Below are 17,093 nucleotides of genomic sequence, written 5' to 3' on the forward strand. Positions count from 1 at the left end.
TAAACCCAACAAAGATCCGACTAAGTGCACCTCTGATAGGCCTTTATCTTTACTTAATTTTGACAACAAAATCTTAGCTAAAGCAAAAGCTAATAGGTTCTTGTTGTTGCTGGAACAAATCTTATTCCCTATCCAAACTGGGTTCGTACCCCTAGAGAGCCACCTCGTTTAACTGGCGTACTGGTTTTTTCCATTTTAAATAGAATTTCCCCGTCTATATCGGCCGTGGTTGCCCTTATCGATGGCAGAGAAGTCCTTTCATTCTTTGGAGTGGCCTTTCCTCCATGCTACTTTACGGAGACTTGGCATCCTTCCACAATTCATTGCCTTGGCCTCCCTTTTATGTTCTGCACCCACTGCCCGCAGCATGGTTCAATAGCTCTTTATCTGACCCCTTTATAGTACCACGAGCAACCAGGCAAGAAAGCCCTCTCTCATCTTTATCGTTCATAATTGCTATGGACCCTCTGGTTCGCCATTTACAAGAGAAATACCTACTCAGGGGTCTTCATTTTAAGCCAGGCCTGCTCATTATTTCAGTGTATGCAGACGACATCCTACTGTTCGTCAAAACAACCCCAGAAAACATGGCCCCTCTCATTCGTGTGATTATCTGTTTAGGTAGACGAAATCTGAATTTTTCCCTGTTACCATCATTTCTAGCCCCCCTCTGCTGCAATTACCTTCTCACATGGTCCACTAAATATCTGGGCATAGTCCCACACAGACACATGGAACAGGTTCTTTGTCTCAATTACTGCCCTGCCATTGACAAACTAACCGAACAGATAGAACGCTGGATACTACTTCCCTTATCTGTGGCAGGCTGGATTGCCATTATTAAAATGGTAGTCCATCCCTGTTTTTTTCCCCAAAATATACCTATAACTTTGACATCCTCCATTTTTTTGCATCCCAACGCAGGGTATTAACTCACCTGATCTGGGCCGGCTGTATACACCTAGTCGCTCGGGACACCTTTGCACTCCCGTCTGAACGTGGTTGTTTTGCTGTCCCCGATTTTCAAGTCTATTTTCTAGTCGCACAGTCTGTTTTCCCACTATTGGTATCACCTTGATACCCATTTGCCATATGCTAAACCCAAGCGCGACCTAGCGAGCCTCCATTCCTTTTGCTGCCTTATTACCACAAGGCCCCAAACTGGATGCCACAGATATACAGTCCCTATCTACAACATGCTGGGCCCTTCGAAAACTTAGGGGGGTGTTGGAATTGCACCTTCTATATTCTCCAGTACTCCCACTTTTCGCCAACCCCTGGCTACCATTAACTCTTGAAAAACTAGTGCAGCTCACACTGACCAGGCATGATCTCCCTACGTTCTGTACTTTATTCCCAGATAGTCATGTAATATCCCTCGCCATATATGGATCAATTAGTCTTCCACCGAGTTGGTACAATGTGTTCTTGATTCCCCTCTTATCCACTGGTACCTGAGGACTTTACACCTCTTAAATTACTAATTTACAGATCCTGATGGGAAACGTTTAGTCTCTAAGCTTTATTGCATGAGTATTGCTCTAAAACATGCCAAGGATGGCAGGGCCCGACAACGCTAAGAGCAAGACCTCTGCCTCCCTCTCACCAACGTAGATTGGACTTACTGCTGTATGCAAACGAAATTTGTATCTCCCAATCACTGTCATAAATTTCTCCACTTCCGATGCCTGCACAGAACATACACTACACCTGCTGGCCTGGCCAAAATACCCGATGCTGATTTTTGCACATATGACATGGACCGTTCCCATCATCGCCACATAGCGGCCTTCAAAATTCTACCCCAAATGACTTCACTGACCCTTGAGCCCTCCTGACACTCCTAGATAATGTTTAATCTCTTCCTAAAAATCTTCGCTGGTTCTCAGCCATTGCTTTGCTATTGGTGAAAAGAGAGAGAGATTGCCCTGCGTTAGGTCAATGCATCTCACCCCACTGCTATAGCCTGGCTCTCGAGAATGACTTTCTGGGATTTTACCAGCACAGTTTATGCCACATTTGCACCCCCTCCCTCCAGACACAAAGACGTTTGGCACCCCCCTGTGCAACTATTTACTGACTCTAGAATCACAGACCTTTCAAATACATCCCCTCAATCACCTACCAACACCACTTACCTCTGTCCCACTAGCCAAGACACGGTCGACTAAGATACCCCACCTCATGGTCCCACTCCAGCTGCCATTGCTTTTTTGAAGATTATTTCTTTACAAATTTGCATGAAGCGGAGTCCTCCATAATGCCTTTTGATGCGTATTGTTTTGATATATTTCAAGCCATTCTAGTATTATTAATGCTGGTATATTGAATTCTGTATTGTACGACCTTCTCTTGTTACCTGAAAATAATAAATAAAGTGTTTTTTTTAAAAAGCACTTCATATATTTACCAACCTGTGCATCTGTATTATCTACTGGAGAGCTGCAGATACTTTGGTGGCTTGCCTCTGGGTTCCTGGTAATCATTCTGCCTCATCCGAAATAGTCAAATTAAAGTTGCCCCCCATATGATGGGCCAATCTCTGTACCCCCAACATTTCCAGAATTACATCGTCAAAGAAATGGGGTCATTGGTGTTGGCGTGTATTTATTCACCAACACCAGCAGTTGGGTTTAAACTACTCCTGCCACCATCACCAGTCGCCCACCTGCGTCAGTGAGAACCTCCTGGAGCGTAAAATGTATTGTTTTTGTTATAAGTGTTACAACACTTTGCGAGTATGTAGAATAAGAAGGAAAGCAGTGGTGCTTTGTCACTTGGAAGCAAGGGGGGATTCGCCCATAGGTGATATATGGGACTAAGGCAAAATAGACTACATCAATTTTGTGCATATAGGCCAACACCTATCGGTCTTTGCGAGCATTATTAATGCCTTGGACATTCCAGCTAAGTAATCCCACCATAGAACCAATTACTAAACTACCATGTTGAATCTGTAAGAGATCCTAGAACATCCCAGCAGGCCTGTGCTCACTCATCGCAGTTAAGCCCAATCCTTTCTCTAGCAAATGCAAAGAAACATCCCCAAATACAAGTCCCAACCCCTTCCCCACACACCAGCCCAACTCGTCAGTTTGAACTCCTCCCAACAAAGAGAAAAACATCGTAAAGGTGGCAGCAGCAGTATTATGGCGGTCACTGTGACTGCACTCAACGCGTTGGGACTCCATGGAGCACAGTCCCTCTTAGGGCGCAAGCACCCATAAAATGTAATGTCGAACTGATAATGTTCTGTCACTTAATTTTAATTTCGACCGACAATAATCTGCTATCCCAGCTATTGGTAAACGTGCAGCCTCCTCACGGGCTCCCCCGCACCATCCAGCATTGCCAAAGAGCACTCACCTGTATGGCAGATGGATATTGTTATCAGGTATCATACTCAATGTAGTGTATAGTTAAATAAATGCCACACCGCCCAAGGGCAGGGAGCAGAGGGTCGAGGAGGAGAGTCTTGTATTACATTGTTGCAGCCATCAGTCTTTAGTCATTATCGCTGAGATTGGCGGACCCCTCAGTGAACCCTGCATCAGTGAAGCGGTGTTTCTGTCTGCCGGACTCTTGCTTTCCCTGTGTTGAATAAAAGTCTCTATAAAGTCCATTGGTGCATCTGAGTGGGTGAAGAAGTGTGCCTTTCCTTTGTCCTCCACTCGAAGGTTCGCAGGATAACACATAAAATGCTTGAGTGCTGTGGCACATAGTACTTTCTTCACCGAAGTGAGAGACCTTCTAGCCTCCTGAAGGGAGGGGAGAAGTCTGGATAAAAGGCAATGAGAGCCCCAGCATAGTGCAAGTCCGGCTGTGCTCTTAAGGCGCAGGATCTGGCTGCAGTCTCTATAATGGAGTTAGGGAGCCATACTAGGATTAGAATTTGCCAAGGCCTGGACGCCACAGAACGGTGAGCTTTCTCCACGATGAATACACTACAAAAGGCTTCCCGACTGAACAGGGAGATCAGCATGTCCTCCACGGAGCTCTACATGTTGGTGCCATTGATTGCTTCTGCTACGCCAATAATTTGCACTTTGTTGCGATGCAAGCTGCCTTCCAGATGTATGTTCTTTCTCTTTATTGCACTGAGCTCTCTCTTAAGAGCCACAAGCAAAACTGAGGTCTGACCATGGGAATCCTCCGTGTCCAAAATCCGAGTATCAGCCTGAAAAAGTCTAGCATCTTGTCTGTCCACTCTCTCTTGAAAGTGATCCATCCGTGTCTTCACGTATCTATTTCACTATCTATAGAGGGGGGAGTGGGCTCTCGTTCATGTCACTCAGGAGTGTCACTTTGTTGCCCTCCACTGGGCCCAGCTCCACGGGCATCCAACCATGTATCCAGCTGATAGCTTTTTATCGAATGGCGATTTCCCCAGGTTGAATGTGTACACTTGTGCTTAATCAAGCTGTAGATGACTCAGAGAGATGGGAAAAGTTCCTGTTGCAGTGTGGGTGCTGGGACCACAAGAGCATAAGTTATGGGCCCCTGGATGCCGCATAAAGACGAGTAATCTACCAGGAATATTTAAAGAAGTTCAAGGATGGGACCCTCGGACTATGCTAAGGCAAATCAGGCGAACAATGCTTCATGGCTGGTAGGCAGTGCAATCGCAAAGGATGCCAGCTCCTACAGACAGGTAGACCATGTTACAATACTGCTGAGAGATGGTGGGGCCATTCCTGTAATGAATGTGATCGCCACCAGTGTATAATGGAGAGCCGTCCCACTCTTGAACTGCCACACTGTCTGATAGGGAAGGGTCCATCCTTGCAAGTCCACACATCACGGCAGGTCTCCCACCCGACAGCTGCTTATGGCCCCAACAGGCTTACAGACACAGGGGTATTGTGGCAGCTTGTGAAATGCCAACTCAGTGTCTACACTTACCCGCTCGGCAAGAAAGGGCCTTTCCAAGGGCCCGGTCAGACCGGCAGCATGAAGAGTGGTTTTGCAGGACCACCAGTCAGGGCTCTGCCCCGACGCACGATGACCACGAGTCCGTGTGGCTCCCAGCACGGTGCCTGACCTCGCCACAGGGAGCTGCGGGCTGACAACTAGCACGCCCCACCTGCACCCAGTGAAGCTGGGATTGTGGCACCCTGTGTGTCCAGAGGTAAGTCTGCCTGCTGCACCACCTCGCAGTACAGCTGCCGTTTAAATGCCAGGCAGGTGGCGCACCGTGATTACACCGCCTTCTTTCTTCACGGCTCATTGGCGCCACCAAAAAACGTATATTGTTAAAGGTAATTAAATGTATTTAATGTTTTGAAGATATGAATGATGAACTTCATAAATAATTATCCACCCATAATAAATTGACACTAAATAATGAAAATGTTGTGTGTGGGGGATAGAAGCATTTACATTTTACCATTTTATTAAATTCTTTGTAATTGTCTGAAGGTCTTAAAATAGCTATAGATTTTCTTTACAATATGCATGCACAGATTGAACTTTTATTAACCTTAAAAATACCGAATAATGAAATCTTTTAAAGCCTGTTTTGATGTGTAATATAGATTTCAGCAGATATTTTGTATGAAGTTGACCCTGTTGATCTTAAAACATAAATGTTGATGCAAAAACAAGAAACAAATACATTATCTGCAAAGCAAATTGTAAACACACCCAAATGTGAAATCTTGTGATCTAAGTCATTGTGTTGTTTTTAAAATCCTGTTCTGTCCTTTTTGTGTCATCTCCATCCAGAATGTTGATCAGCAAAGCACTGAAACATGAAGATGAAGATGCCGAACATGATAGGTAATGTTGCACTACTGATTGAGGTATTACTTTTTATTGAAATGTGTTAGATGCAATAGCATACTTTGGAAGTTCGTGGAATAAAATCGATCATTTTTGGATGAAAAAATTAAGCTGTTGGGCTCGGAAATATTTGTTTTTACTTTTTTAAGACATTTCTAGTGTTTGCTTCATTCATCATGTACCGTAACAACAAAGGTTTGCATGTAAACAAATCTAGAAATTCCTGCCCCTCTAATATGCTACAGACATCACCAAGTGCAAGCGTTCGTAAATTCTGAGCAGTGACAGCATTGGAGCAAAGCAACTGCACGTCTCCTGCTTCACCTTTGAGAGGGCAGAAATAACAAATAGGGTAATTTTTCTGCCCATTTTCTGCTAAAATTAAGCTATGCAGACATACACCATGAGAACTGATAGCTAACCCTAGTGTGTTTATTTAGATAGCACTTTCCATATCTTTTTCAAGGCCTAAAATGCTCTCCGAATTGAGTGAGCCGCTAATCTGTATGTATTATTTACATAGCACTATTTGACCCCCTGAGTTTAATGTAGTGCCCTAACTTTCAGCAGGTACATGGACACCCTTTGTGTACATGATTGAAAAGGGTATTGTTTGCAGTTAGATCTAAATGGAAATGATTGTGTGGGTGCATGTGGGTTGTAGATAAGGTAGAAGTGTAGCATGACCTTCATGGCGCACAAGCGTGATGTTGCTGATTAGTTTGTATGTTCCATAGGTTGAGCCATTTATTGATCCATGCTTCATTGTGAATCATGGGCCTTGGACGGTAAGACCATTGGCTAGCTGTAGTCCTTTCATGTCTGCTGGTCAAAGGAAGCTTCTTTGGAACGGAGATCTGACCGTTGGGTTTTGATCTGTATTATTAAAAGTGGTATTAGCTTCTCTCAAACTAGATAGGTTAACGACTTATTTTGAGAAAAGCCAAGTTTTGATTGTCTGCGACTAACGGAACAGAAACAGAGTGGTTGTGAAATTCTAACTTTAAATAAAATTCAAACAAAAGTTTTTAAAAACGTCTTCCACATTCAGCAATTGGCATCACCGGCTCAAGTTTGAGGTGAGTTTGGCTTATCCAATCAAATATTCCGTGGCAAAGGCACTTTTATCAAACTGTGGGAGGCTCCGATCGTCCGAAACTGGTTCCATTGAAAACCTGTGCTGGAAAGAAACTGATGCACAAAAAGAGAATAATACATAATGTTCACAGGGACGCTATCTAATCCAGGTTATAGAGGACATTGGCGCACAAGACATCTGGAATTCCAGCATCGGGAAAGAGGTCTTCAACAAAGCAATTAATTTAACTACAAAACTTCTGTCTCATTCAACAGACGAGAACATTCTACTGCAAAGACGTCATGCTTGGACTGTAGACTGTGATTATAAACATGAATCTCTACAACACATTCTCTGTGCATGCCCAAAGTTATTACAAAAAAGAAAGATATTATTAAAAGGAATATTTATAAATATGAATATTCGAACATGCAGAGAAGCCGTAATCACCTGGCTAGGAGGGACCTCTATCCCCTTAGTTTGTAGGGGAGTAAACATTTTAAACCTGTATTTAAAAGAATGATGTCAAATTCCAGTGGAAATTCAAGCTGATTTTTAGAATTAATGGAAATTTCAAAATTTCATAGAGACAACTAGCAGTAATTTTTTAACCCTGTTAAAAAAAATACAGACCCTAGTTTTATACATTGTATTTATTATGAGGATGATTTTTACGGTTGAAGCACCTGACAGACAATAGAAATTTTATGATTTTTAAGGTTAAAGCACTTTACGGACAATAGAAAATGAACTTAGGTTTACTAAATGCAAATTAAGGATTCTTTGTTTTAACCTTCTATCGATGATTTTTATTAGGATGCTTTATGCATGTAAAATGTGTTTTGGTGTAATAGCTTTAAAAGACCGAACATTTGAATAACGTTTAATTTCATTTTGATTGTCCATATACTTTTCAAGGAGATGTTCATAGTATGCAAGTTTGTACTGAGAACTTGTAACTGCCTTTGGTTTGTATGAATATTGGTCCAGTACAATGGACTGCTTTGTCAACAATGCATACGGATGTGAAGGATAGTTGTGTATGAGCAGGCTTAGAACCTGTCTGGTAGCTGCGTTTGTTGATTCAGCATTTTTAAGACCAGTCTAGAGTCTGTTGGTGTAGTCTAATCTTGGCAGCACTAATGCTGTTGAGGCTTGTACTATATGGGGTTAGCCCAACTAGGGAAAGATCCATCCTAAAGTTATCATTATGTTGGGTGTTGGGGGAGGCGGAGCTAGCCACGCATGGAAAAGGCCACCACGTAGGCGAGCTCTCCCGATCACGCCACGATCCTTTAATTATCCTGGGCATCAAACAATGACTTTGCACCAAAAACGGACTAGCTGAGCGACGGAGATCACCTGCGATGGGACTGAGCGCTCTAAACTGATCGGCAAGGCCCCAAATCATAGCGGAGCGAGGCTGGAAGCCCAGCCGGGAGGTGACTGTGTACTCTTGGCTGACTGCGTGGTTATGTTCCCGGCACGCAAGCCCAGGGCTCTGCTGTGTGGGGGAGGCCAGAGATCGCGCCCTGTGCCATATTCAGCCTGTTCAGTGCGCGTGCCATCGCGCTGTGGTGCCCGGGGTTCGCTGGCGGCTGTTTACTGCCTTGAGAGACCACGCTGACCCGGTGACGCCCCGCTGGGTGCTGATGCTGCTCTGGAGGTGAGGGGCAGCCCGCGGGTGTGGTCCGTGCAGACATTGGAGCAGTGAGTCAGTGCACCTCGCACCGCCGCATAGCGCTACATAAATACCCATCTGCATGCAGGAGAGGATGTGGGCAAGACAAGATAACGACCACCTGGGGCAGCAAGCACAGGCTATAGCGACATGGGGCAATGCATGCAGGAGTGACCATCTGGACAGTGTGGCTGGTGAAACAAACAGGGGGGATGTGATATGGTGCATGGCCTACACCTGCTGGACCACTCGTCATCAATTGTGCACCAACGAAGCGTGGAGTAGAGACACATATAAGAGCTATAGAAGGTTGCAGTGTGACCACAAACTATAGTAATTCCACTAAGAGCTCACGCCGCTGGTGCTCTCTGCGACTTGTACTTACACGGCTCCTTATGAGTGGCGCTACACTTCTCCTCCAGCGAATGTGACCGCTTGTGCCCCAGTCGCTGTTCACTCTGGGACTGTGGAGAGGCCATTGCTGGTGAGCTTTTGATTGATGTCCCCCGAGACTCTACGCCTGCAACAAACCAGCTGAGCACGTTGTGACACTTCTGATACAAATTGCAGAACTTCTCACGACCCCTATTGCTGCTGTGGTGAGCGTGTGGCAGAGCCGGGCTGGGAGAGGAGAGCCCCTGAGCGCCTGCTGAAACATAGCCTCTTTGCCACCACGCCACATCGCGTCTTAGTTGGCTAACATTTGTGCTGTAACCCGTCTTGCTCTAATAGTACTACATTACTTGGGAAGTGCGACAAAAGTGGGAAACTGGATAAAAATCAGCCAAAGCTGCACTTCGAACAACACAAGAAGACGGGAGACACAGGAGCAGAGGCGCCAGAGCAGAACAAAGGGATCATGACGCCAGGACCTGAATCTACAGTGGACTTCCAAGCGATGTTCGCCACAATACAGTCAACTCTCACTAACATCGATGGGAAAATAGACTCCTTAGACCTTTCGGGTTGACCGCATGTCAGAAAGACTGGACAAGCATACAGAACACATTGACATGGCGGAACGCCGAATATCAGAGGCAGAAGACTCACAACGACAAATAGAGCTGAAACAAACAAAAGCTGATAAAACTATTCAATCTCTCCTAGCAAAAACTGAAGACTTGGAGGCCCATTCGCGCCGATGCAACCTGCGCGTAATGGGAGTGGCAGAATCGACACGGACAGGGAAGATGGACCGGTACGTTGAAATGCTCTTGGTCAACCTACTTGGCAGGGAGACTTTCTCAGACATTTTCATTGTAGGGTGTGCTCACAGAACCCTTGCACCACCACCGATACCTGGAGCCACGGCCGCATCCCATAATTGCCAAGATACTTAATTACAGAGACAGAGATGCAGCCCTTTGTAAAGCCCAGGAGATTGGCACGCTACAACATGAAGGAATGAACATCTCCATATACCCGGACTTCACATCACAAGTTCAAGAAGCGTAAAAGAAATTCCTTGAAGTGAAGAAAAAATTGAGAGATATTAACGTTCCCTATGCGATGTTGTATGCTACGCGTCTGAAGATCACGGAAGACGGCAAAAACACAATTTGCAATGACCCTAAAGAAGTTCTCAAATACTTACAGCTGAAGCACCCACAGGCCCTGCATCGTAAATCTCCGAGAGGACAGAATGCTGAACAGGATCCCACTTCTGATGTGGAATAAGAGCAGAGACCTTCACGAACATGATGTACATTATCCAGTGGTGGGTACAGTGAACTCGCAGTACTCATAGACTCTCTGTAAGTTACTCTATGCACTTTTATATACCATGGAACATGTAAGCTTAGTACACGTAATCGCTCATAATGCACACTATTGTTTAACTACTTTATTTCCAAAACCTCCGTGACATAACTACTTAATTTCTGTATCTTGGTTGTGAAATGATGCCTCTAGATGTTGAAATTGCTAAGTGGTTCGGGCGTGGTCCCCCCACCCTTTTCTCGGGTGGAGTAGTTGACCGGCGACCGCAGCCCCCGTGTATACCACTACTATTGTTTATCTGGGGTAAGACTTGCGGGAAGGGTAAAATTGTTAACAGGTACGGGATTATGTCTTTGCCATGTTTGGGATGGCGGAGTGGGTGGGGGAGGACGTATAGCGTGTTTTTTTTTTGTTACACTGACAGTCACATACATACCAGGACGTCAAATTATGCCTACCATAAAATCGCCTACTCCATGATCATGCACACAAATGTACACTGACTATGGTCAAGGCACGCAATGCTAGCTCTATCAGAAAACGCTGGTAATGGCAAGTACGTATTCAAACGCTAAGAACACGCCCTAACAAGCTCTAACGTGGAATTTAAGAGGCCTTAACAATCCTAAAAAGATCAGACAAGTTTTTGCCTATCTTGACAGACACCTGGTTGATATTGCGCTCCTTCAGGAAACGCATTTACTTAAGCATAAGGCAGATAAACTAGGCAACAGATGTGCAGAATTAGTAGCCTCTGCTACACAGCTGCGGTCGGTAGGTGAGTACCTGCCGGGGCGGTGACGTGGGGAGCGGGAGGGGCAGGGTGGGGGTTAGTTATGTATGGATAATGGATGTTTGCAGGTAAGTAAACATTTAAATAAATCAAACAAATTTAGTTGCGCGCACTGCATCCCCAAATGCAATGCAGTGCGCGCAACGAAATTCGTTTGATTTATTTAAATGTTTACTTACCTGCAAACCTCCATTATCCATACATTACTAACCCCCACCCTGCTCCTCCGCCTCCCCACGTCACCGCCCTGGCAGGTACTCCCCTACCGACTGCGGCTGCTGCTACATACTCCTCATACGCTCGGGGGGTCACTACACTTATACGAAAGGGCACGGGCTTTCTCTTACACCAAACACTCATTAATCCCCAGGGCAGATATGTAATTGTCAGAGGTGTCTTAAGAGGCACAAGAATAGGCATTATTAATGTATATGGCCCGAACACTGATGATCCTGTCTTCTTCACGCACATCTGGACAAAGATACGAGCATTGCCAGATATGAAATTGATATGGGGGAGACATAAATGTAGGGCTAGACAACACGTTAGACAGATCCCAGAATACTGCAGAACGGCACACACATGCTGCCTCCATCATTCTCAATGGCATGACGGAATTCCACATGATTGATGTATGGCGCATGCGCAACCCAGCAACTCAGGAGAGCACACACTCCTCAACTGCAAATAACAACTGGTCGAGACTGGATTACTGGCTCCTCATGAGTCAAACCTCCACATGGGTTAATGACACCACACACCTCCCCAAAACACTCTCTGACCATAAGCCAGTCCTGGCGTTAACGATTCCGACATACATACCCCCGCCATTCATGTGGCGATTCAACGCCTCTGCGCTACTAGACCCCATATATAAGGACACAATACAAACTGCGATAGAAGATTATTTTGTTAACAATGCCAAATCCGTTGACAGTGCAGGCACCTTGTGGGAAGCTTTAAAGCCACACTGGGGGGTGTTTGTATAAGCACGATGGCAGGTATATTGAATTATATCAGAGCTCAACTGAAGAACTGTGAAGATTGCATACAACGCCTAGAAGCAGAGTATGACACATCTCATAGTGCACTCACCCTTAGTGAATTGCCTGAAGAGCTGAACAGATATAATGCGCTAGCAGAGGATGATGTCAAATACATCTCCCGACGCCAGGTAGCGTGCAGATTGGGAGAGGGGGGTAGACCAAGGCAGAACACTAGCTCAAAAGGTGCGCATAGAACACAAGCAGCACACGGTGACTCAAGTAGAGGACGATAGTGGGAACCTACACTATGCTACCCCAGGCATACTTAACTATTTTGTGGAAACATACAGTACATTTTATAGGTCGCAGTACACAGCACATGAGTCCGAAATTTTAGATTACATCAAAGATATAGCCTTGGTGTGGCTGTCTGACACACATCGTGTATATCTAGCACAACCTATCGCGGAGGAAGAGGTACTAATGGCGATCAAATCGCTACCAAATGGTAAATCACCAGGCCCGATGGGTACACTGCCAAATTGTATAAAGCATATTTAGATTTACTCATTCCACCATTGTTGGAAATGTACGATGAAGCTTATAATAACAAAATCTTACCCTCAACGCTTTGCGAAGCCCTTATAGTGGCTCCATTGAGATAAGAGACCGGACAAGGCAGAATCTTATAGACCTTTATCGCTGATAAACACTGATGCTAAGATACTAGCCACGATACTGGCTACAAGACTGCAGCCACTTATGCCCACGATGGTTCTGCCGGACCAATCCGGCTTTATCCCGGCTCGGTCGACAGCGCACAACTTACGCACCATATCTGCCCTGCTACATCAGCTGAATCCGGAGCTGCAGGCCCTGGCGGTGCTGTTAGATGCCGCCAAGGCCTTCGACTCTTTTGAATGGCCTTATCTGTTTACAATACTACAAGCGATGGGTTTACCACCCATGTTCATTAATTGGATTGCCCTATTATATACTCAAACCACCGCCCGTATCAAGGTCAATAGACACATATCGGGCAAAATAAGAATGCAGCGTGGCACCAGACAGGGTTGCCCACTCTCTCCAATACTATTCACCATCGCTCTGGAGCCACTAGCGTGTAAGATCCGGCAGACCTATGTGCATGCAGCACTGCGATTCAGCCTGAGACCTATCATCATATCATTTTATACAGATGATATGGTTCTCTACCTTTGAGACCCGGAAGAATTACTTTCTTTGCTACTGCACGAGTATATGAAATATGGTCGTGTCTCGGGACTTCAAATTAACTGTAGTAAGTCGGCTGTCATACCACTAACGGCATGCACCAACGCACCACAAATGGAATTTCCACTTGTGTGGCACGAAGATCCAATCAAGTATCTGGGTGCATCGGGATGCGGAACAATAGACCGCATAGAAACGCAAATATCCAGGTGGATTACACGGCCCTTGTCACTGGCAGATAGAATATCCCTATTGCCCAATCTGCTATATCTTTTTATTAATATACCAATAAAGCCTCCGGCTCCAATTTTTAAACGGATAAGCTCTAATTTCAGCAGGTTGATATGGGCTGGGAAACAAGCCTGAATAAGCCTTCAAACCATGTCACTTCCATATGCCTCGGGTGGTTTTGCAGTCCCGGAAATACCCTTACATTATCTATGCGCACAGGCACAATACGCGTACTACTAGTACCACTCGGTGATGTTTCTGCCGTATTTAGCAGTGGAAGATGGCGATGCAGCTCCCATACCGTTATCCAATATACTCAAGCATACTCCACATCAGTTAATGCCACGAGAGATAAACACGATTCGGACAACATCAGAAGCTTGGCACAGCATTAGTCAGAAGGCGGGCAAAGTCCTGATATATGCTCCAAGCATGCCACTCTCTCACCATCCCGCGCTGTCAGTTATGCAAGAACAAAATAGCTTGAGGATCCTAGAACAAATGGGTATCACACAAATGGGGGCTTTAGATCCAGACGGCACATTCATCACGGTATGCGATCTGTCCTACATCAGCAACCAAACACTACTATTCAGATTTATCTACCACAGATTACGGGCAGCCATTAAGGAGCTGTACCCCACTTTCCCAGCTGAGCCCCCGATGCTACAGCCATTGCAGACGATAATAACAACTCCTACTCATACTAACATAATCTCTAGACTCTACAAACTAGCTCAAGCCGAAATTGGGACGCATACACATGAAGCCCTTGACAAACTTTTGGATACCCCCCTGACAGAAGATGACTGGACGTCATGCTGTGCACTTGTCACTCTTCTCACACCTAATGGCAATCTCCGCATCATTTATTACAAGTATATCCATCAAGCCTATTATACTCCGGCCAAATTAAATAAATGTGGGTTTCGGGACACTGCGCGATGTAAGATATGCGGTGCTGATCAGGCAGACTTTGCACGTCTGGCATGGACCTGTGCCAAGATTAAACAATATTGGGAAATAGTGACCCATCATTTGGGTAAATTGATCTCATGTACATTAGCTTGCACACCACAATTATGTCTATTAGGATTGCATATACCTCTGAAATCGATGAAAAAGAAATTAACTGCCATAATGTTACTCCTGGCAAAACGCAGGGTGGCGATGCACAGGGACAGTAAGCAAACCCCCACCCATTCCAACTGGATACAAGATGCTGTATATTATAGAGGCAATTTTTTTTATATATGCTGAGGTACTGCCGACTGCGTCGAAACCCTCAGACATTTGGGAGCCACTTACAGCATACCTGCGTGATCACCCTGACTTACTCCAAGCCAGCCGTTGATTTAACTGTTGCTTTGTAAATGTGATGTTACAGTGATGTAGAATGCTTAACTGTGTGTTATTGGGAAATGTGATTGGAAGTATTTTATACTGCAATGTCCCTGAAGAGACTGTCCTGGATATGATGACTTTTATGTACGTTTATAAGAAAACCCAATAAAAAATAAATAATAAAAAAAAAGTTATCAATATGTTTAAGGTGGTGCTTTTTTGTCATCTTGTCTACTTTACTTTTAAGTGAGAGTTTGGAATCCACCTTGACATCTAAGTATTTCTACTTCTGGAAGGGATCCCATTTTCTTATGCCAGAATGCAGTTGGGTTGTAGTTTTCTCATGAGCCAATGATTAGTATTCCTGTCTGCGACAGATTTAGTTTCAGATGGTTTTTAGGCATTCAGTGAATCTTGTTATTTTTCTTTGTGACGTTTTTTCCAATTTAACAATACTTTTAGCGCCATTGCCGTAGTTGTAGCAGGTCAGTTTTAATGAGTTTATACGTCCAGTGAGGGAGATTAGGTATATATTGAATAGTAGAGGTAAAATTGTTGAGCCTTGGTTTACCCCTCAGGAGACTTTATTGACCCCTAAAAAAGGAAAAACTGAGAAAACTACCATGACCTGTGTCCTAACATTCAATGTTAAGGCGAACAAAATCAAGCAGATCATCTCGAGAAACTGGAGAATCATTGATCATCTCAAAATCCCTCCACCATTGTTCTCCTTCCGCAAAGGAAAGAACATTAGACAACATCTGGTTAGAGCCAGTAGAGAACCCATGATTTAAAAAGACACCAGGACCCTGTTAGGCCTGCCGGCCGTAATAGGACATTTTCGGTGTATGAACTGTGCTGTGTGCCCCAACTCAAAAGATCTAAAAAGCATTGAGGTGAATGGCCAGAACCACACCATGCGTTCGTTCTCCAACTGTAACACAAAGAACGTTGTGTATGTGGTATTTTGTCCTTGTAATCTAGCGTACATAGGACAGACTACACAAGCCATTAAAATGCGAATAGGCCAACACAAATCGAGAATTAGATGTAAGACTAGTGGGGCTCCACTAGTACAACATTACATAGAATTTGGACACGATGAAGAGGATCTCACTTGGGCCGTACTCGTAGTGGTGACAGCCAAAAACAGAGGAGAACTAGAACGGAAGCTAAATTGTACAGAAGCTAGATTAATCGAGAGATACCACACCACGACCAGGGGGCTTAATGATCGCGATGAATTATGGGCATTGATTTACGGCCCTTTGACTGTGACTGGAGCCGTGGATGAGTGCCCCTGATGATCCCCCTTTCGTCGGGGGTACTCTCTTAGGGTCAAGCCCGCGAGGAAAAGCTGTAGAATGAAGTAGGGTATGTATATGTAACTTATAATTCTCGTATGTTATATAGACATTGTTCCTATCATGTATATTGTTAATTCAGATTTTGCGCTTTTCTTGTGAGAGCACGTTTTCACTTGCACCATGTATGATTTCTTTTTATGTATCATGGTCTCAGTGCATATGTGGAGATTGTGAACCCAGTTGTGTTGATGCAAAACCCCGTGTCTTAATTCATGCACATTTTGAGGTGATGGTATTTAAATCCATTTTTACTTTCCTTTCATCTTTGGTTCGGCCTATCTCTGAGTGGCCGTGTGTGTAATCATGGCGTTGAAATGAGACACAAATGGCTACGACGTTTTCCCTCTGCCCTCCTTCCTCCGCTCTTTCCTACGTGACGGTCCCCAGTCCTGTTTTTATGTCGGTGAAATGAGACACAAATAGTCATGACGCCTTCCCGCTTCCCTCCTTCCCCCGCTCTTCCCAACGTGACCAGTCCTGTTATAGTGCCGGTGACTCCCGCACTCAGATCGGATCGTTTACCTACACACCCATATAATGACGCAGCGCGTCAGTTCCGTGAGATTGTTTCTTGACTCTCGGACGGCGGATCGGCAAGACGAACGCCGAGTGCTTCCTTAACCTGCTGGTGATCTATGGAGCGATAGCCTCAGAGGTAGGCATATTGGGTAGTCGCCTTATGCGTGAGGGATTAGTTGATAGTCCCGAGTGGTGGATGTGTGGACACTTGGGAAGTAACATGGACTTCGTCTTGTTTGTTTTCTTCCACCCCCGGCTACAGGTGTTCCCTGTTGAATTGACGGATATTGTGAGACACGCCTAGGTGTTTGATAAACTCTACACTTACGAATTAATCTGCGCTATAAATCCAGAGGTGTAA

The 17,093-nt window shown here is 44.8% G+C and overlaps 1 protein-coding gene across 2 annotated transcripts in view; it reads left to right on the top strand.

The window, feature by feature from the left end:
* HOMER1 (homer scaffold protein 1) overlaps positions 1 to 17,093 on the top strand; it is a 618,990-nt gene that overhangs the window by 443,011 nt on the left and 158,886 nt on the right. For both annotated transcript variants that reach the window (XM_078675203.1, XM_078675205.1), the window contains exon 6: positions 5,725 to 5,778. In XM_078675203.1, coding sequence (XP_078531329.1) covers positions 5,725 to 5,778 — 54 coding nt within the window. The remainder of the gene's footprint in view (positions 1 to 5,724; positions 5,779 to 17,093) is intronic.

The sequence above is a fragment of the Lissotriton helveticus genome, chromosome 2_1, assembly GCF_964261635.1.
Source record: "Lissotriton helveticus chromosome 2_1, aLisHel1.1, whole genome shotgun sequence".
In the NCBI taxonomy this organism is placed as follows: Eukaryota; Metazoa; Chordata; class Amphibia; order Caudata; family Salamandridae; genus Lissotriton; species Lissotriton helveticus.